Source organism: Numida meleagris, chromosome 2 (genome assembly GCF_002078875.1).
Source record: "Numida meleagris isolate 19003 breed g44 Domestic line chromosome 2, NumMel1.0, whole genome shotgun sequence".
NCBI classification, from domain to species: Eukaryota; Metazoa; Chordata; class Aves; order Galliformes; family Numididae; genus Numida; species Numida meleagris.
This window is the reverse complement of record NC_034410.1, coordinates 105,018,589-105,040,606: the sequence shown is the minus strand read 5'-3', so window position 1 is coordinate 105,040,606 and position 22,018 is coordinate 105,018,589. Positions and strand designations below refer to the sequence as shown.

Here is a 22,018-nt window from a genome sequence, read left to right as displayed (position 1 = left end):
AGAATGAACCTCTAACAAATTGCATAAAGGAAGCTTATTATTCCATGAGTAGAGAGATATGCAGCTTTTCTGATCATTTTTCTGCTTGGTTCAAAAAATTGTTGAGACATGATTGGGGAAGGAAACACAAAAAATGAAATGGAAAACTGCAAGCAGTGAACATTCTTTTGATGGTTATGATTTTGTTGCCACTAAAAATACTCTTCAGTAATGCGGTTGTTCATCTCTCCTCTTGTTTTGGGTGAAGAATTCGTTCCAATAAGAAAATGCTGTTATTGGTTGGAGGATTGCCTCCCGGACCTGACCGGCTACCCAGCAATTTGGTTCAGTATTATGATGATGAAAAGAAGACGTGGAAAATACTGACAAGTAAGTGGTTTATTTTTGTACAGTTGTCTTGATGAATTTAAAAACATGGTTAATCAAATTAGACACTTTATTGATTTGTTTCTCTTCAGAGATTTGTTTATGTATCACAAGGGGCTTCACAATGGAGCAATAAATTGAGATTGCAGAAGATGCTAATTTTATAATAGGATAGGCCTAAATTAACATTGGCTTAAAATCATTCCAGTAAGTTTTTTAAGTAAACTTGTAAGACTTCATCCTGCAACATGAATGCATGCGTATTTGTGTATATGTGAACAAAATCTAGTTTAGGAAAAAAATAAGACAATGTTTAGTCAGTTTTCTCACTATGCTCCCTGGTGAGCCATAGTACTAGAGCACAACTTCAGTCCTTTTCTGCATTTTCATTTCCTTCTTCCAGCTTTATCTGTTGTCTGCAGTCATTAAAGAAAGGTTTCCTTTGTACTGCTCTGCATCCACTGCTGACAGAAACACTGGTGGAATATGTGAACTGCAATAAACAGTGCATGGGGGCTTCTATCGCAGAATTCCTTCCCACCTTCTTTTAAAGGTTGATTGTGTTTTAGAGCATGTATTTTGCCTGGAGCGTTGAGGACTTTGGAACTTATTGTTATGTTGGTTGCGATTCCCAGTCTAACTTGGTCATGGAATCAAATCATAGCTTCTTGAGTGCAGCAGGCTGTGTGTGCATTAGTCCCCTTGTGGCTAAACTGGCTGCATTGGTCAATAAAACTAAATTTTAACTGTCAAAATTGCCCAAAGCAGTATAGATAAAATAATAAATGAGCAATTTTGATCCATAAATCAAAGCCATACTTCTAAAACTGGACAACTGGTAAAACCTGGATTTCCTAATATACATCTTTTTTTTTTTTTTCCGAAATAAAGTAACGTTTTTCAGAATTCTGTTCTTCATCTGTTATCTTAAACCTTTTAATGGGATGCATGCACATTTAAATTATATGCACAGATTAGGATGAAATAGAATTTTTTTTAAAAAAAAGTCTGCTATGATGCATTGAAATAATGCCTCTGCAAATTGCCTTATCCTATGAAAAATTTAGGAGCCTTTCTCAAAATGCTGCAACATAAAGACTTGCTTAGATGTAAATGCCTTGGATTAATAATTGAAGGCATTATTTAAGAATGGTAATTATAAAAGGAGGTATGAACTGTATATTGGGAAAGTCTACAGCATCCATACTAGGGGATATGCTACGCTTCACATATCTTAGAAGCGTGGAATAGGGTGCTTAGCTCTATACAGTATTGTAAAAAAATTGTAAAAATGGTCAGTGAAAAATCAGTGATATTATGTAGGACCAATGTGCTCTGTATTTTTGAATTTGTTGTGTATAATCCAGTGGCTCACCCTGATAGGTAAGAGAAATGCAACTCTCACTTCAAGATCTGAACCCTCCACTGAATTAAATAACTTTATTCTGAATCTCAGATATCTGTAGATATGTAAGATTTTGTAAGAATGAAACGTATTCAGTTCTTGGTTACTTACAGTGTGATACTATCTTCAGAGCTGTAGGAAAATGCACCTGGAGTCATGATACCTAAATGTTCTGGTTAAAAATATTGACTCAACTTCACAGCTAGTATTTGAATAACACAACCATTTATGGTGGTATAAAAAGATGTTTGTGAACTATCTTACATATTTTTATCAAAATTATGTAGTCTTTTCTGGTTTACTGTAAGAGATAATAAAAAAAAAATCTCTTTCTATCCTGTTGGCTCAGGCTAATGTTCAAGATATGCTGAAGAGAACGCTTGTCTTTTCTCTCTGAATAAGACTTAACAATAGCAAGTGTAGTTTGCTAGAAAATATTACTACTTGACCAATATTAACAAGAATTATTTATGAAAAATTGAAGCAAGAGTTTCAAGTATGCAGACGTTTTATTTCCCTGCATTATTTTCTGACTTAATGTTTAAAGAGATTGGGAAGTAGGGACAGGTTGGAACAGGAGCTTTTGTCTTGTCCGTTCGTAAAGCATTAAATGACTCTAGTAGCATATGAGTACATGGACTCAACAGTTTTAAGAACTGTGGTTGAGTTGTTTTAGTAAAGACTACAAACTAGTCACAGTATAACATGGTGATAATACAGTGCAGTCATGGTGTTGAATAAACATACTATGATGTTTAGCTGGTATGTGGGAATTTAAGGACGTTATACTATCTTTGGTTTTGATGTACTTTTTGCAATTTAGGAAGTATATTTATGCCACACTTTATCCTTTTGCTGTTAGCTCTCTCCCAGTCAACAGTTTCGGAAAATAATTGATCTGTTTATCCTATTCTGTCTTACAATCAACAGTGAAGGAGAGGGAAGTTATTTCTGTTTTTTTTCCCACATGTACAGGCAGCGTTGTTGGTCCTGAGGTTGCAGATTGCCCACTACTCATTATGTTAAGTGAGGAGCTTGCTCCTGGAGAACAGGGACAGAGTGAAACCCATGTCGTGCTCATGTGACAATTTGATGAAAACCATGTCAGTCCTTGCAATCTGGTACTTCAGGGTGCTTCTATCTCAGCACCGGGGGTGTACATCATTTCCTCTTCCATCTGCATTACTTATTTTCTGCAGTCCATGCCAGTGACAATTGGAGGTAGGGAAACAATCTAGCGAACTTAGTCCTGGGTGCAGCTGCTGAGGAGGGGATGCCGTCTCCTCTCACCCTCCACTGAGAGGAGCCCCAGAAATTACTCAGTAGGATCTGTGAACTAAAGTGAAGACAGATGCTTGCCTCTTGTGTTTCTTCCTTTCTTCTCTCTTTGGAGTGGCTGTTGGACCTATTCCTTTGCTTAGAGCTCTGTGTCCTGCATTGTGCAATGCACAGGGAACACAAAACGCCAGCCGTCAGGAACTGCTGCCTCCATGTAAGCCATAGCTCTGTATTTGGAGCCGTGAAGACGGTTACAGGTGGAACAGCACAAGCTATTGAGTATGACAGCTCAGCAGAGTAGCAATCTCATTTTGTTCCCACTACGAGACTAGATCTATTGGCAGGGGATACTGCCCACCTCTCTCTGCCTGGCTACCCAAAGCACCAAATGCATCAGTACTAATGGGAGTAATTCTAAAGGAATCAGGAAAACAACTTGCCTTGTTCATAGATCCAGAAGAGGAGGGGAAGCATGCACCCATTTCCAATTTTTTAATGTCATCATCTATAGGCAAGAATGCTATGGCTCAAGGAATCGGTAGATTTTTCACAGTCTAGTATTACTGTGTATTTTTCCTGTCTCGTATTTCTCATAGAGTTATTTTTTCTATGTTGGCAACAAAAGATAGAGACAGAAAAAGAGAAAGCAAGTGGTATTTCACAAACATGTTCTGCCACCTCATTTTATTTGATGGGGTCACAGTCCTAACCTGAAATTCATAAGGTGCACATTTCTGTATAATTCAGAACATTTCTTATTGCACAGTCATGCCTGAGCAAATTAGAGGATTTTATAGACTGTATGGCCAAGTACAGCGAACAGATCTTTCCTGGGTGATTTCTTTTCAGCCTGGCTTACACATACACAACTCCTGGTTCATTTTTTAACTGAGTGCTGCCTATGTCATGTAACAGCACCAGGCTGCTACTGGCAGTGACACAAACTGAAGCTGATGCGTGTTTGATAATCCTTACCAACAGGGTAAGTTCTGCTCTATGAAGGGTTTTTCATTATTCTATGAGGTTTTACTGTCCTCATAACTACTTACTGGGTATGGGTCAATCAGGGGTCCCCATGTCACAACCTTGTGCCTCACTGGCCAGAACTAGCCACCACTACTTCTATTTTTTATGAGCTACAGCTCTACCAGGAATTATGGGACTCTGTTAGTTGTTTGCTTTATCTGCAACATTTAAGATTAATTAAACTTTAAAGATGTGAAATAATGTTTTATTTGTTAGAATTACTCTGTAATCAATGCAAGTTTCAAAATCTGAAGCCTATAAAGATTTTTTTGTATTCAGAATTGCATAGCTCTCCCAAAAACCCTACTGCTAAGGCAATGATGTATTACTTTCACTTTCATTATATGTTTTTAATCAGAGCGTGACTTCACACTAGACAAAGCGATGCTTTATGCATGGTCTCACTTGTTTTTTTGCTAAAATCTTTTGACATGATTAATTTTACTTTAATGCTTTTGTCTTGTTGTAATGGTAAAGATGATGAGTATAAACTAGGACAAAAAATACATGCTTTTCTGTCATAATGCCTCTGAGCATTTAAAAAATATATTAAATGAAAGAAAAAAATATCACGAGAGACTGATCCAACTGGAATTAAATTTCTTGCTACCTGAACAGAGAATGAAAGAAATAAATAAAAATGATGCAGTCCTTGTTTTATTTTTGGTGAGTTTTTTTGTACTTTTTCATAGCGATGTATCCATCAGTCTGATTAGAAGTGATAAGTAGGAGAGAAAAGGTATCTTACACGTTGTGAGGTATACTCCCAATGCAGAACTTTTTCCCTGTGTAAAGCAAAAAAGGGTAAAATATTAGGAAACATTACTGAACACTTACAGGGCACTTTGCATCTGTAGTAAGGCGCAGCAGATCTTTCTTTCATACTTTGTTTCTTAAGAAGATGCTAACTATAACATTCCTTACCCTCCCTAAGATAACCATATTGTCTGTCTAAACCATGAAAAGGAATCTGTAAGCATCAAAATAATGGCAAATACATGTACGTATTGTACATGTACGTATATGTACATATATGTATTGCACTTGGTTTGGATTTGAAACCACTGTAAAAGCCAGTGTCAGTGTCCAATGAAAAGTATAACATAGGTGAAATATTTGGGTAAGGAAGACAAGAAAATGCCGAAAAGGTCACCGGCGTGAAGAGTTTTGTCAGGATAACCAGCACCTCCTTTCTAGTTACCGTTACCCCTTAACCTGATTTTAACTCTTCTCAAATTTCTGTGAACTTCTTGCTCTTTACTAGGTCTGCTTCAGTCTGCTGTGTTTGGTCAGTGTGGAAGGACAAACAATGAATCAGGCACTTCGATTTCCTTATCTCTTTCCTTCATGCTAGCAGCGACCACACAGTATCAGGGAGTTGTCAGTTGCTTGTCTGCTTCTGACTGACACAAAAAGCAGCCAGTAACCTTTCTGTACTCCTTTGTGAGGGTATCTTCCTTGCCCAGATTAGCTGTGTTTTCTTTTTCACATGAGGCAACTTCTAGTTCAGGTAGCTCGGTTAGCACACAACGTACTTTATTTCTATCATTCTGACTTCTTAATTTTCCTTCAGTGTATTCTGTCCAGCCTCCTGAGAAGCAGTCCTCTGTCTTCAGTAACAACATTCTGAGTGTCAACCCTCACTTAAACCATAGAATCATAGAATGGCCTGGGTTGAAAAGGACCTCAAAGATCATTGAGTTTCAACTCCCCTGCTCATGCAGGGTTGCCAACCACTAGACCAGGCTGCCCAGAGCCATGTCCAGCCTGGCCTTGAATGCCTCCAGCGATGGGGCATCCACAACCTCCTTGGGCAACCTGTTCCAGTGCGTCACCACCCTCTGAGTGAAAAACTTCCTTCTAACATCTAACCTAAATCTCCCCTGTCTCAGTTTAAGACTATTCCCCCTTGTCCTATCACTATCCACCCTCGTGAACAATCATTCCCCCTCCTGTTTATATGCTCTCTTCAAGAATTGGAAGGCTACAATGAGGTCTTCTTGGAGCCTTCTCTTCTCCGAACTAAACAAGCCCAGTTCCCTCAGCCTTTCCTCATAGGAGAGGTGCTCCAGCCCTCTGATCATTTTGGTGGCCCTCCTCTGAACTCGTTCCAACAGCTCTGCGTCTTTCTTGTACTGGTGGCCCCAGGCCTGGATGCAGTACTCCAGAACATAGTACTGGTGGTTCTACAAAACCTTTCAGAAGTGGACAGGCATTATTTATGCATTTTACCAACAAAGAAGTAACATGAGAAGAAGGAAAAATGGTTTGCTTCATGTCATAGTCAGCATCAGCAAACCTGGGTCACTCTCCATCCCAGCCTGCATTTTTTCTGCTGGGTTAGGGGGCATTTCCTTCTTTTCTGTTTCCACCAGCAGTTCTGTGACACTTAGTTGTGTTAGCCTTTCCTGTACAGAATGATGTTTGCTCCACTGTTTTTCTGAAATGGCTTTGGCATTGCAGAGTTTGTCAGTCCTTTGTGTGTATTAGTGCTTTAACCAGTTTTCCCTAAAAAACTCCTCTGTATTTTCCTTTCAAGATAGGTTATCTACAGAACAGACAGTATAATCTATATGCTTACATCAGAAGTTCTTGGGAGAAATTTTCAAAGGCATTAATTTCAGTTTAAGTATCTCCGTATGCCTAGCAGATATTGTGCCATTGGATATTTTTACTTCTTTTAAGGAAACAAATTCTGTGTAGAACTTTTACTTTCTAGAAGAATGTCAGTGTGTTAGGAGCAAAGGTTTCCTCCTGCAATTTACCTCTAATCAGTTTGTAGATTGAATAAAAGAAGCGGTGTTTACAAAAAGTGAGTAGAGTCAGATGGACAAGTTAAATGTCTTGACATGTGCCAGTTATAATTGCTTTTTCGTCACTTGTGAGAATAGTACATACTTACGTTAATCAAAAACGTGTCTTGATGAACAGCTCTTGGCAGCCCTGATAAATTTCCTCTCTCTTACTTCATTTATCCAGCAGTCTGGAATGCTGCAGTTTCTGCTTTAGTGCTGTATCAAGGATGGTTTCGCCACTGCATTGAAACGCTTGAGCAAGCATTAGTGTATTAGTAAAGCAGAAGTCTTGCTATTACCTACTAGACAGATTCAATAATTGTGGTAGGTATATGTAGAAGTTGTGCAAGTATGTAAGCACATATCAACATGCTCATATTTATTCTCTTTCTTAGGCAAGCACACTGATTGCATTAAAAGCTAATTTTAAGCATAATTTCCATCTGTATTTCCCATCCTTATGTTTAACCCTGCTTAAGAAGTTCTGAAAGAGGAAAGTAAGGTCACAGTAAACAAGGGAGTCGTAAACAGAAATGTTGACTGACTGATGCAGCTATCCAACATTCAGGCTGGATTTTGGAGACCTCTCCAGTGCAGGCAGGCACACTGCCCATGTGCTACATGCTTTTCACATGTGGAAAAGTGAGAATATAGTGGTGAGAAACAGCAATGTAGTATTTTTTTTGCGTGTGCTAGAGGTAGCCACAACTCCTGTTCTGAGGATGATGCATGGGAATTCAACCATGCAAGTGCCATTAATGATGCCTGCCTGTGTATCTAAGAGCAAGAGAGAGCTTTAAGAATGAATGAAAATGTAGCATGTTCTCACAGTGAATGCTGTATTTGTTAAATATTATTTTGTTGTGCATTACTATTTGAGATAACATTTCAAGAAATGTTAGCCCTCTTTCCATGTATTTTCCTTTTTGATTACAGTGTTACTGGCTTCTGCTTTTACACAGGTGTTATTTGACTGTGTAACTTGTGATAACTTCCATTCTCTGTCCCTGGCTTGACCAAGAAGGCTGTTAAGTTCATTTCTCCTTCTTTCAGCTGAAACCCCTAGAGAATGAAGGGCTGATATAAATTATTCACATTTTTTAAAACAATTTCAATTGAGGCTTTCTACTTATTCATAAAGCAGATTATTCTGCATATTTCCCTCTTTATTCATAAGCATGGTGTATCATAGGTAGTGGACAGCTTTCTCTTCCTATATTCTCAGTTCCTTTATATCTTTCTACACAGTGTCTTTGAAATTGTCGGTCATACTAACATTACTAGGTTTTACTAAGGCCAGATTCAGTCTGTGCTGGCCTGTTTGTGCTGAAGCCCTCAACAGCCTTTCAGCTGTTCACCTACCTTTCTGAAAACCCAGATGTATGAAATTTTTCATTTTCTTTTGCAAGATAACTTCCAGGATGTTAATTTTCTTTAACATATACAAGCCTGCCTGACTCTATCATCTTCATCCTCGGAAGCTCCACCAGCAGTTACTTTCAGGTAAAGTCAAAAAGTCTTACCTGAATGTTCTGCTGTGTACTTGTGCTCAGCCAGGACTATTTGTGTGTACAACCCTGTTCCCAAATGTCCTTAGGCAGAGGCCAAGACAGTGCAGAGGTGAGGTGCGGACTGGCTCCAGGTAAGAAGTTAGCAGGAGTAAGACAGATGAGATACTGGATGATCTGTGTCATTTCCACAGTAGCTGCTGGTGTGCTTCTGTGCTTCTCTGTAGACATCTTGCAAAGAAAGCAGCTGATTTCCTGGATATGCTGGTCCCTGCTATATCCTTGCAAGTAAATCAAAACCTTTGACTCAAAGACTTCCTCCTGTGTCATAGAACTTACCTTTTTCTACCTCCTATTTCAACATCAGTTACTCATCTTTACAGATGGCTTGAGAATGACAGTTCGATTTTGCAGCAACTTCTACAGCTTTGTTCCAGGGCAAAATGAAAACAATTCTGTAAAATGTTTTTGTGAAACCAGAATTGTATTAGAATGTCCCTTCTCGTATCAACACTCCTTGTAGCATGAAGAGGCAGGCAACTGATGTTCAAGTTTCTGCATTACCCTGCTTTTCCCAAGTCAGAGTATAATTTCTTTAATTTGAGTCCCTCATATATGTCCCAATGGGTGTTTCATAGCTTTGTCCACAATTTGTGCAAAGCTAGTTGTGGATCACAAGCAACATAGCTACAAATAAGTTGCCATGCCTTTCCCAGTAAACCCAGGTGAGCAACATAGCATAGGTGCTTAGACTTAATGTAGTCCTAAAGGATCTTTAGCATTTCAAGTTATCTCAGCCGATGAGCATCTTTTTCTGGTGCAAACACGCATACTGTTGTCCAAGCAGAGTAGGGACTGGAAGCTATGTTGGCCTGGCTTCCATTCAAAGCAAATGCCCCATTTGGCTCGATGCAGATTTCAGTAAAGTCACATGGTTTCCAGTGGAAGGAAGTATCACCAAAAACATTCTCACCAGCTCTTTGTACGTCCCTTAAATCTATTTGGCCAGTGTCTCTAAAAACTGAGCTCTCTGGAATAGATAGCTTCCATGCAAAATTGCATGGCATTGTGTGAATTTAGTGCTTACTGTAAACATGGCTTTCTGCTTGTTAGATGATTTCAGGTAAAATGTATGTGTTTATTCTCATCTAGTTGCACTGGGATTTATGTAGCATTAGTGGGAGCCAGGCACGTATGGAGATGAAAATGAAATCTGGTGTCTTCCTAGTTGCTTACTTCAGAAAGCAATCTCTTTTCTAGTATCTAATGTGACATTTTATTTATGTACAAATGGGATGCAAACAGGATGGCAAAGCACCACTAGCTGGGCAAAATGTAATCATAAACAATTCTCGTAGAAATCCTCTGACTTTTTGAGAAATTGATAACACACTTTATCAATATTCTCCTCTCAAATCCTCCTAAAATTAGAGTTTCCTTCCAAGAAGTTTTGTTTGCAATTATTTGCAGTACAGATTTCAGAAACCGACCTTATTTTTCTCAGTTTCCCTCTGCTATTAATGGGTAGAGGTGCACATTTTGTATCCTCAAGTTTATTTTCACTGTTGTATGCCCGTATTGCAGTGTGGTCTCTTACTGTTTGTAGGAAGTTGTTCGCTTCCCAGTTTTTCTCTATTTTCTCCTTCCTTCCTTTCCTTCCCTACCCCTGTACCCTCCCTCTGTTAAGGACAGAAATAAAAATTTATTATGGACTTGGGTTTTTTTCCTTAGCTTTCTATCTCGTACCAGGTGTTATATGAGCTACTGCTTTCATTTAACTGAATGCTGGAGTAAGTATCTTCAGGAACAGACTAATATGTCTTTACGGGGATGGTTTTTGGTATGTTGTTTTATCATATTTATATATTGTGATTCTACTCCCAAATGGAGATTGTGCTACTGTAGGGTATGCAACTGCAAAATGACTGTTCATACTGAGAAAAAAAAGTGTTAACAAATTGAATAGTAATGAATTAACCTGCAGAAAAAGCATTTTGCCCTAGTACACAGAAACCCTGCATAACTAGAGCATATAATTTTAAATGAAGCAGGCTCTAGGAATGCCTCAATGGGTGTGATGTCGACAGTAGCTCATAATTCATGGATATGAATTATGGCTGAGTATCAGGAAAAAACTTCCTGACATTGAGATCTATTAGGTTGTGGAATAGTCCCCCATGGGAAATGGTGGAAATCCCATTGCTTCAAACCAGACTGAATCCTAGGAAAGGTATAAATCCTGGCCTGGCCTTAACCTTTTATGGAAAATGAATTAATTGTGTGGGTGGGTGCACAGCCTAATTAGGTGAGGTTGGACTGGGGCGAGCGGAAAAAGTCCAGTGTGGGCTGGTTTTGTCTGTAGTGCAGTGTGTAGCAGGAGCTATATTTTCAGCCCAGAGGGGCAGCTGGTTTCATGTGCCCAGCAGCAGCTGGCATCCATGTTAGGTTAGGCCTAGGACTGGAGGGGGCGAGCCAGGCAGCCCAGAGAGACCCCCACTCCAGCTTCTGGGGAGCTGTTGAGTGGGACAGTGAGGGGGAATTGGCTTCCCTTCTGCCTCATGAACGCTACCTCTGACCCCAGGTGAGCCTACCCGGATGCAGTAAGTGTTCAGCAAACGTCCATGGCTTATGGTGTCTGATGTGAGCCTGTAGCTCTCAGTGACTGAATCATTTTAAAATTTCCCATTTTGTTAGAATTAAATACTGTTTGCGCACAATTTTAGCTCTAAATTAGGGGGGAAAAAAACCATTCAACTCTGAGATAGCTACAGCTAAAACTGCTAAGGAAATCAAGCTTGTTTTCTTGTGTGTAAAAGCAAAATAAATGTGAGTGAAGTGACTGTTTTGCAGTGATGACAGTAACCAGCACCTTAATGTGTAAGGGTAGGCCAATACTTTGAGGTTCAATTTTTTTTTTAAAAAGAGAAGGTTTGACTCCAAAACATGAAACTAGGAGATGGTAAGCACTCCTTTGGAGTTCCTTGGGCTGAACAGGAAAGGACAAAGTCAGAAAGACCTATGCGTGTATCACTTTCAGATGGGGAGGCTCAGGAAATGACACTAATAGAAGTCATTAAAATAGATTTTAATTGAATTATGTTGATGAATGATGTAATGGCTGTATTTCTGCTCTTCCTATCTCTCCCCTCAGTTTTACACAGAGAAGAACAGAGTGTATCGGTCTGATCTTGACTCACCACCTTGCTGGCTGGTCAAGAATTACGGCTGCTCTATGCATGCAGCTTAACTAGCATATACACCTTATGTAGAAGATACTTTTCTGATTGCAATGGCATGAAAAGAATGTCAAACAGTTGCCAGATGAGAAAGGACTGTTTTTTTTTTTTTTTCTAGATGAATCATTAAAGAGTAACAGGAAAGAAGTCCAATTAAAGGTCATGGAGTGGTTTTCTGCCCTCATGCATGTGTAAGGCATTGTGCGGGCATAACTAACGCAGAATTTGACTCCCAAATTTACTCATTTGCTGGATGCACAACTGAAAAGAAATCCTTATGACCAGCTTATAAGGCTACATAATGAAAAATTACAACAGCAGAAAAATGTATGCGTATCATATCTCTAATTCAGCAAAGTATTAATCACACTGATGTTCAGCAGCGTGTTTAAATACATGCTCAAGTACTTTATAAAGTACTGACTGTAAACATCTCTATATGACTATGTCCTATCATAGGATAGAGATTATCTGCGTGCTATCTCCAGACAAGTGAAATCGTGTTAGGAGCCATGGTAGAGTGATGCATGGCTTCCACAGCCCAGTGTCCTGGCCAGCCCCCATGCAGCCCTTGTCTTGCAGCTCCCAGAAGTACCACTGATGTCTGCACAGGCTCGTTTGCACTTAGTTTTATTCAGCAGAATCACAACTACTAGAATCAGCTGTACATTTAGTGGCTCCCATTGATTTCAGCTCCAAGGAAGATATGTCCAGGGCAGAGTTCTGTATAAGGGCTTATGTGCAGTGCTCGAGCCTCCATCCTAGGTCTTGTTAACACATTTCAGGGGCTTTCTGTACCAGGTTCAGTTTCACTCAGTGAAGTTGGAGCCACTGTTCTCTTGTCAGCTCATGGGTACTCTCCAGCACAACCAGAAGGAAATGATTATTTGTACACTCAGAAGTTTGATTTTTCTTAACTGCAAAGATTTACAACAGCAGTAAAACCCTTCTCCTGGAGCAGTGGTTTGGCCTCACCCCAGCTGCTTCATTTTAACAGCCTGGCTTCTCCTCACAGAGGATGGCTGCCATGGAAAGGGTTTGCCCCCAGGTAAAACACCGCCAGTGCACTCCTGAAGCAGTCTTAGCCACTTGAGGGCTTTCACTGGAAAATTTTAATATTGGAAAAAAATTTGTTGTCCTCAGAGACAATAACCAATTCCTTAAAGTCCGCTAGCTCTACACAGGCACAAAACAGTGGTGTTCTACAGAGGTGAAGATACGTCTTTAAATAACAGAATAATTTGTTTGAATAAGGCTAAGCTCGCTGTTTCAGGAGAAAATGTTTTTATACAGAAAATTTCTATTGATCTACCGGCGTCTACTGATTTTCACCAAAAAAAAAAAAAATCCTTCAGAGCTGGCCATTTAACCACATAACATCACAGTTATTTGCCTCTGCTTCTGAAGTCACTAATTAATTTTTGCAGCACACGAAGCCCGGTCTCCAGAGCCCTGAGTTCCTCCCTAGCACTTGGGAGAAGTCTCAAACAGAGGAGGATGTTCTGTAGGGTGCTGGGGCTGCCCATGGGTGCTTGCGGGCTGGGATCCTACCTCTGGTTTAGCAGGGGACCTGGAAAGTCTCTTCTTCCTCGCAGAAACATAGCTGTAAAGGTAGTGCCAAACTACTGCAAGATTCATGAGTGCACGCTTTCTGGGGTACGAGGAGTCTCCATTAAGAATGCAGGCATGATGAACTAGTCATTGGCCTTAGTTGGTTTTGTGCTCTCCAAGGAAGGTGGATGCTAGAGCCATCTTCTAAGTCCCCAGCTGGAACTGTTCTAGGTAGGCAGCAGAAACTGATGCAAAATTACCAGGAAAAAACACAAGCTCAGGATAGTCTGAGCTTTTAGAGATAAGAAAAGTGAACTGCATGCACCAAATTTATACTGCTTCTTGAAACCTGTGGGTGAAATGTACTTAAAAATGATTCAGAGCAACCCACAGACAGATTCTAAAAATCTGGAGACGAGGATTTAATTTGACCATGTTGATTGTTCCTATGTTCCTTCACAGTATGTGGATACAGCACCTATTAATTAAACTCAAGCCCTGGACCCAATGGGACCTCTGAAACAAAGGAAAACCTGAGAGTGCACTAGTTTGAGCTAAGTCACGGAATTTCTTCAAGTATCACTAAACTACACTGCAACAATTTCGGTACTCACAGTTCTACCCTGGGGGTGTCCCCATGCAGAGCAGCAATAATACTACCCTTTGTCATGAGTCCGAATAAAGCCTGAGTGCCTGATTCTGATTCTTGTGGAGAAGTTCCTGCTGAGTAAAATAAGCAGCATTGTCAACAGTTTTATCTCTGATCTTGCGCATTTATGTATTAAGACAAAGCTTTGTGATATGGCTGATTGTTTTTGAAATGGGAGGGTTGGATCTCACGGTTGAAAATTAAAAGTAAACTGAAGGAGCCTCAAGCATCTGTAGTGTCCTGCAGTTAGTGGTTAGGACTGCAGTTTTTAGAAATATTTTGGGTTATCAGCAACTTGAACCATGAGTACATGTTCATGAGTAACATGAAGTACGTTCATCGAAATTGTATGTATGAAACCTATGTACTGCAATAGAATTGAATGTCTTTTTGTAATTAAGGTTCTACACATTACAGAGAAGCAAAATATTACTTCATTATGTCAGAAAACAAAGCAAATTGAAGAATTTATGATTTGAAAGTCTACATTTAGCTGATCGCACTGTCTTACCAGACTTGAAGTCTAAAGTTCAGCTTAAAGAACTTTTTGCAAGTTTAGTGAGGGTATTTCTCTAGTAAAAACACCACTCTGCTTCTTGGAATCTGTATAGTCAGTGCAAAATTTCAGTTTTACGTTGTGCAAATGAAGTATGCTGGCATGAGAAATAGGCTGATTTCACCAGCTCATTTTGTAGGTATTTGCTATTACTGCTTGTTTGTTATCAGTGGATTTTTTTTGAGTCTAAATCCTTTGTAATTTGTTATAATCAAAGGATTGCAGGAGATCTGACTCACCTATTTTTCTTCAAGGCAGCAGCCACTAGTTGAGCCACAACGTGTGCTAGTGCTCGTGTTCCTAGGTGGTTACAAATGCGAGGTAAAAGGTGCTCTTCCAAACAATCTGACCAGTGTTTTAAGGTAGTTTGAACCAGTGGCTTTTTTAATTCTTAGAGGCTACAAGCAGTAGCTGCTTCCCAGCTGATATGTGGATCAAAATCATTTGTATCATTTTTGTAAAAACATATTTATTTTAACCAGGTACGGACCAACAGTGTCCATATGAGTGCACATGAGCAAATGCACTGTATTTGGGATTATATTCTATCTTTAGCAATTTTTAGGAAGACTGCAAACACCTCAAACAGAATCAGTCTGCATTAATGTCCCATAATGATGCATGCAAGAACTGGGCGTGTGTTTACCCCAGTCTGTGCTGCAGCTCTGTGGTGGGGATCCCCAGCAGCTGCCCTCTGCTACAGGGGGAAGAGGATTTAAAAAAAAAAAAAAAAAAAAAGACCAGCTTCAAAACGATCCTGGTTTTTTGCTCGCCTTCTCTTGACTGCTTAGAAAAGGAAGAGAAGTTTGCAGGAGCTTGAAGGGCAGGTCTGGGACATGGTGCTGTAGCAGTGATACGGGATGCTTGCATTTCATGGGAGGCTGAAAGAGGCTGGACGTTGGGAAGGGGTGCTCCATTGTACTTTGCTTGCAGATTCATAATAATTAGTGTTACGGGGATGGATGATGTTCTTTCCCTCTGCACATTCCTTATGGAATAGACACACTTCAGCTTTTGAGTGCCTTAGCACAAAAAAAAGTTCTTTCGGGAGATGAGATGTTAGCTGTAATTATGGCTTACCTAAACAGGAGTTTAGGATTATCCTTGAGGACAGTCCTGTGTCTCCTTTAGAAAAGGAGACACAGGACTGTCTTAGAGTGGTTCTTTAGGTTATTTTCTTGTCTCACAGTTTCCTTGGAGCCTCTTTTCCCTTCCCTACTCCTGTAATGAGTAAGCACTCTTTGTCAAAAGCAAGCATGCTGCTTCCAGATCATTATTAGAAGAGAGAAAAAGAGAGGGTGAGAGATTTGGCGGTGTATTGGCAGGGAAGGGAACCGTGCCCACTGTATTTCACTGGGACTGGCATGTGGAGTAGAAAAGCGGATGTGTGTGGACTGCCAGAGAAATCGCTGAGTGATTCTCATGCAGTCTGGGTTTGGGGAGCTGAGTCAAGACAAGGCAAAGTAGGTATGACTGATAACCTTGCCAGAGCCTGAGCACTCCCAGCGCCCATCACAGCTAGTGGAGATGGAGGGGCTCAGCATCCAGCAGGATCAATGCACAAAGCATTTGTTGTTCTGTTGTTTTTTTTTCTGTACTGCTTGTGATTTCCTTCCTTTCACACTGAATGTGAGGAACAAACAGAAGTTAACTGCTTGGGAGGAAGCTGGCTATGTCTTTTTTTGTGCTGCGTTTCACCTCTTTGTTTTTGGTTGGCTGTAAAACCTAAAGCCAAAATATGATGGAAATGCTTTTCCAGGGGGTGGGGGAAGGCGAGAACAGTGCACACCATCTAGTGGCTTAGCATACAACTACCGGCTGGAAGGGAGACAGGCGAGGAAGAAATGCGACAAGAGGAGGAGGGCTCCTGCAACTCTTACCATGAACTCAATGTGCTTTGGACTCTGCAGCCCCGAGGTGGGTGATCCAGAAATGCTGGAGCAGCTGCCGGGTACAGAAGCACTCATCTGTCTGTCAAAGCAAGAGTGTATCACACACAAATGAGTTGCACTGAGCACAGGTCGCTTGAAAAGAACATTAGAAAGCTGGTGACATCAAGCCCTCTGAATTGGGAAATGTGAGAATTAAGCTGCTTCTGCAACCTTAATTTGGCCTCTGTTTGCATAAGCATTAAGATACAATCTCTACTGATAACACGTGCTATTCTTTGTCATGTGTCAGTGCACAGAAGGGACTGTGCTGAATTTCTGCTCACAGTATTCTTTCTCTGTTGTTCAGCAAGTAGATCCAGTCTATCATTCATTGCTAAAATCTTTTTCTGAAGACGGAATTTTTCCCCAAGGTTTTCTTCCTAGTGTTCACAACAGGGTCTGACTGCTTCATTGGCATTTGTTAGTGTATTTTTTTGCCCCATCCTCTTTGTGAAGAGCATAGTCAGGCACTGTTCCAGTTTTGCAGGTGAGGAACAGGGGTGAAATGAGATCCAGGTCAAAGGTACCCTTTACTTTGAGAGGCCAGTTTCAAGACCCCTTCAGACCTTGCTTTCCTGAATGCCTCTCCAAGCTACTTCAGCTACAACAGTACACACAGAACGCTCTGGCATATCTGACACAGGGGTCAAACACTCACAGTGGCTGTTCTCAGGATAGGGGAAGCAGGTAGCTGTGGACAAAGTTAGCTTTAGGGACTTGCCTAGCTCTGCAGTAAGAGTGTGGCACAGGCAGGGACAAGATTCTGAACCTCAGAAGTGAAGCAGCCTATTATAATCTGAAGTCTTTTTCAGCATGACATAGTTCACTCATAGGGCAGCCCCATCCCCTGCACGTGGGCTATGGTTATATGGTGCATTAAGATGTTGCTGTTTTTTCAAGTTTCTTTGGACCCAAACCCCATCCCATGATCTTGTCTCCTTCACGTCAGTGCTGGAACTTGTTCAACTCCCAAGTGAGCTGGCTTAGTGCATTAAATCAAAATGAAACTATCCTTTCTTGTTTTCTGTGTTATTCTTCTATCAGATTATTGCTTTGAAAGGGCTCACTGAGGAGTGCCAAGGAGAAACTGTGCTAGCATGAAGAGGTCCCTGGGTTGCCTGCCTGGTCTGTGAGAGGGACAGGACCACAGCATTGAATGGTGTCCAGTCGAATGGTTTGGTACGATGTGCTGGAGCTGTGGTTCCATAACTAGGACAAGCTGATGCAAGCTTGCACTGCTGCTGATACATCACTCCTTCCCTTCTTCTCATGGCCTCATGTTCTGCTCCATCATCTTTTTGTCTGCAGGTCTCTGGTGTTAGTGGAACTGAGCCCTCAGCAAGATGGGTGGCTGGAAATTATCACAGTTAGGCTGTAGCAGCATTAATAGGTACTGGAGGAAGTGTGCGCTGCTGCCTATCATACTGGTAGTCCATAACCTAAGTGCCCCACATCTACTCAGTAAGACCTGAATGTGATGTTGCTTTTTCAAGGTGTGCTGAGAAACAGGCGCATCGCATAGGCTGGTTTTGTAGATATGCTGTAGACATCTCTGATTTTTGATTTTTGATTTTTGATTTTTGATTTAAGGCAGTAACCAAAGACAGTGGAGGCTAGGTGCCCTGGGAGCCAGGGAGTGCAAACAATACAAGTTTTCGCCCAAGATTTGCTAACAGCAGAGGAGTGTCAAAAGTCCAGGATTTGGTGCTGTGGGTCGGTATGTGATGCTCCTCCAGTCCTGGTCTCTTTTGCCACACCTCCTCTGACATGACCTGACCTATCCCTGTCTGTTCTTTTCATTTTCATTCTCTTCTTGAATTTCATCCAGGCTCCACCAGGACCTTGTCCACACCATGGTTGCCAGCACAATGGGTCCTGGTTTTATTTTTGTCTCATCCTCATTTTCCTTCACCAGACTAAGTAAAAGTCATGAACAATAGTATGCAAATGAGCTTCTTCAGCAAAGATTGCAAGCCAGCTGAGGATACTTAGCTATGTATCTTTTAAGTATTTGTGATTAATCGTAACAAATAATTTTAATTTACTATAATGTGCACTTCCAATCCTGAACAACATAGTCAGCGTTTAAATTAACCTGACCTTTCATCCTATTCATCAGTAGTCCATGACCATGCATGCATGTGATTTGTGAATTATTGATGATTCTGTGTGAACATGGTTTACTCTGTGAATTTTGACACCACTTGATTTGAATAGCAGCTACTCGTGCTGTGATATTTAGCTCCATATTTAATTTTAAGATACATTGTTTTGCTTCTGTTTCCCGTCTGGAAAATTTCTAAATTCACAAAGAGTTTTTTGAGGTGACAGAACAAAATATCTGGTATGAATGCTCATGTGTAGTGAATTTTTCTTATCTTCAGGATTAGGCATTAAAACACATTTTTAATAGCATTTTTTTCTGAAAATATTAAGCAGTACTGTTATTATAGAAAGAACAAGAAATCTAATATTAATTTAGTCCATATCTATTCCTGGATATTTTTTTAATATACATTCTCATTTCATTTTCTCTGTGCAGATGTACAAAATAAGTGGTCTCGGCCAATTTTACATAATTTTGCTACCCAGGCCAAATTTATTTCTCTGAATTATCCATGGGTCTGCCATTCGCCTTCCTTGGGACTCCATCTGTGGGCATAGGTCTAGGAAAATATTTAAACCTCATTTCTGTTGGAGAAAATGGTCTCGAGTTTGTGTGGATTTATTCCAGCGTGTCCTTCTGTGTTTAGTACATTTTAGAGTTGGCTTTTTTGTCCACCCTGAGCAAGATGAATATTATAAATTATATTTATTTCTGTCTTACTTAAAAATGTGTCAACAGTAATACCCTTGATTCCTGGCATTTGAACCTGACTTTGATGATAATGAGAGCATTCATTTCTTCTAGGGCAACTCTGTTGTTGTGCTTTTCTCATGCTGTTAATAGGGATTTGTAGAAAGGGGAAAGTCTGGGCTGCAGTCCTTGCTCGGACGGGAACATTTTTGCCTACAGGTATGTGTCAGTTCAGTGAGGGCTGCTAGCTCCAAGAGGACAGGCCATAACAAATTCCATCCAGGAGATGAGGCCATAGGACTGGACACATGCTACTGTGTACCTACACAGCATCCATCCAAGACACTGAATACCTACAGCATAGGTCTGAGATCAATCCAGGAGACAGGGCCAGAGGCAGGGCTGGGAGCGGGCACACCTACTGCATAACTCAGACCAGAACTGGGTGCCCAGACCCAAGCTGAAATGGGGCTCCTTGGCCCATGGGTAGCTGTGTTGGTGGAGACAGCAGGCTGGTCAGGGCCAGTAAGTGTAAGTGTGGCCCTCAGCACCAATTATCTGAGTGGCCTGTCCATTAAAGATGAACTGGGAGCATTCCTGTGACCACTGACAAGGATTCCCGAATGTTAGGCAGCCTAGATATATTAACTTAAAACTATGTGGAAGTTTCTGTTTCTGCTGTACTTCCCAAAATTCTTAGCAGTGCAGTTCTGAAGGCTGCAATTTTAGCTATTATGACTGAATTGTATGGAAAATACAGTTCTCTTATGATGAAACAATGGCATGGCCCTCTCTCATTGTGGAATTTTGCAAATAGAAAATCATGTTGTTCCTCTTCTAGAATGACTCCAAGACTTACTGGAAAGAAAAAAAAACCTTAGATTCTTCTGAAAAATGTGTTAGTAGAGAAAGAGGATGGAGAATAGGATAGGAAATACTGAGACCAAGGGAGAAAATGATGAAAGATTCAGTATTTTGGACACTGGTAAGGTTTTGCTGCATTTGATGAGTTCTTTTACCGATGTAGGTCCATGAGCATCACTGATTGGATCCCATGAGGAAAACATGAGGAGTGTTTGTGGTTAGTCTGAGCTTGGAATAATACCTGCAGAGGGGACTAGGAGAATGCACGTGTCTCGGGGTCGGAAAGAAACTGACTCACAAATGGATGCAACTGGACAAAAGCAGTTGGGCCTTAACCCGCTGCTTCTGGTGAAGGCCTTTCTTCCCATGGTACTGCTGGAAGAGGGAGTGCGTGTCCTTGATCAGCTATCTTAGAGGATCTGAGTCTCCAGTGGGGCAAAACAGTATTTCTTTCTGGAGCTTTCTAGCAACTCTGTTGTGGTTTTATCCCATCGGGGACTATTCATCATTTCCTCCATGAGGAGATTTTGTTGTGTGAAGTGTCACACATGAATGTTTCATCATGAGACTATTATGATGTGACGAGATGTCATTTAACAGTAATATATGTCGGGCTCTACTTTAGAGACCATAAATCCAGGCCTGAGTAGGTACACAGCATATTCTATTGGGAAACAGCTGTCACTGAGGTAACATTGCATAACTCACCATGGTGGACAAAAAGTGTTGCATGATAAGCTGTCTGACTCTGGGCCAGGCCAGTCATAGAGAGGACCTGGGTGGGCTTGGGCAGCAGGTTGGCATGTTAGTATAGGATAACAAAGCAAGAGGAACTGTTCATGGCTCCAAAAACTGTCATTTTTAACGTTCCCGTAGGACCACACAGTAGATCCCACTGCTCCGCTTCATGACAAGAAGTTGAGTGTATTCATTTACATGGGTTTCTCAGGCGCTGTGTCAGCAACTCAGCTGAAGGGAGTTATTTCCATTTGGGAAGGGAATGGAGGAGCACTGCGCAGTGTGCATAGGTTTGCTATGCACAGTGATGATTGTGTCAGGACTTTGGTACTGGCACTAACATGCAAATGCAGGATTTTCCTACTTGATGGAAACACTGTTGATCCAAGTGGGCAGCCTTATTTTTATTACTCAAATAAAATACGAATTTGCGCTTGCAGCTTTCAAAACATCTGGGTAAAACTTGCTCTTGCAGACAGTCAAATATGCGTGCTTCTGAAAACCCAGTTAAACTTTCTGCCATAGGGTGAATTTTACTCATGGAAGTAGACAGGTCTGTACTTAGAACTTGCATCTCAGTAACTTTAAAACAATTTATTTGAAGGGAGCTGTGCATGCCAGCTGTTCCTGATGCTACTTTTGTCTAGTCTGGTGCTTCAGCATGGGCTTAAATGTCTTATTGTAGATGCTCACATAAGAAAAAATTAGTCTGTCAAAACAATTAAACTGGGAACCCTGCTGAAGAAGCCTGTCTCATGTTATTCCAAAGAATGTATCAAAATAATAACTCCTGACATCTAAATGAAAAATATTTTCATTAATGTGGAATACATTCAGAATATGAAATATCGTCATTAATATGAAATATCTTTCACTATGTTGTAAATTGATCCAGGGACCTCTATCTGCTCAGATCACTTTCTTTAGTACTTTGAATTGAAGGTAGATTTTAAATTTAGGTTTTCATTTTACCTTTGCTCCCTTGCAATCCCAGTGAAGCAGAGGCTGTGTCCTGGATGAACTCTGCTGGCCTCTGCCCGTTGTACCTGCGATGGTTTGAATGGAGTTAATGCAGAACTAGCGTGGATATGAAGAGGTTGGGAAAAGTCTAGTGGAGCTGGTAGACCTCTCCGTGGTTCAGCTGGACCATAGCTATTCCAGTTGGTTGCCTTAGGAGATGACTCTGAGGCACAATGCTTTAGCCTCGACATCTTAGGATTTCTGCTCTTGATGAATGCTGCTGGATTGTCCCAGGCTTCCTACACTGAGTTAAGCTCAGGCTCCAGACTGGCACTGATGTGATACTGGGAAAAATACA

At 40.8% G+C, this 22,018-nt stretch overlaps 1 protein-coding gene across 3 annotated transcripts in view; it reads left to right on the top strand.

Moving 5' to 3' along the window:
• The window catches only part of KLHL14 (kelch like family member 14), a 63,977-nt gene that overhangs the window by 17,334 nt on the left and 24,625 nt on the right, over positions 1–22,018 (top strand). For all 3 annotated transcript variants that reach the window (XM_021387248.1, XM_021387245.1, XM_021387246.1), the window contains exon 3: positions 248–369. In XM_021387248.1, the coding sequence (XP_021242923.1) occupies positions 248–369 (122 nt within the window). The remainder of the gene's footprint in view (positions 1–247; positions 370–22,018) is intronic.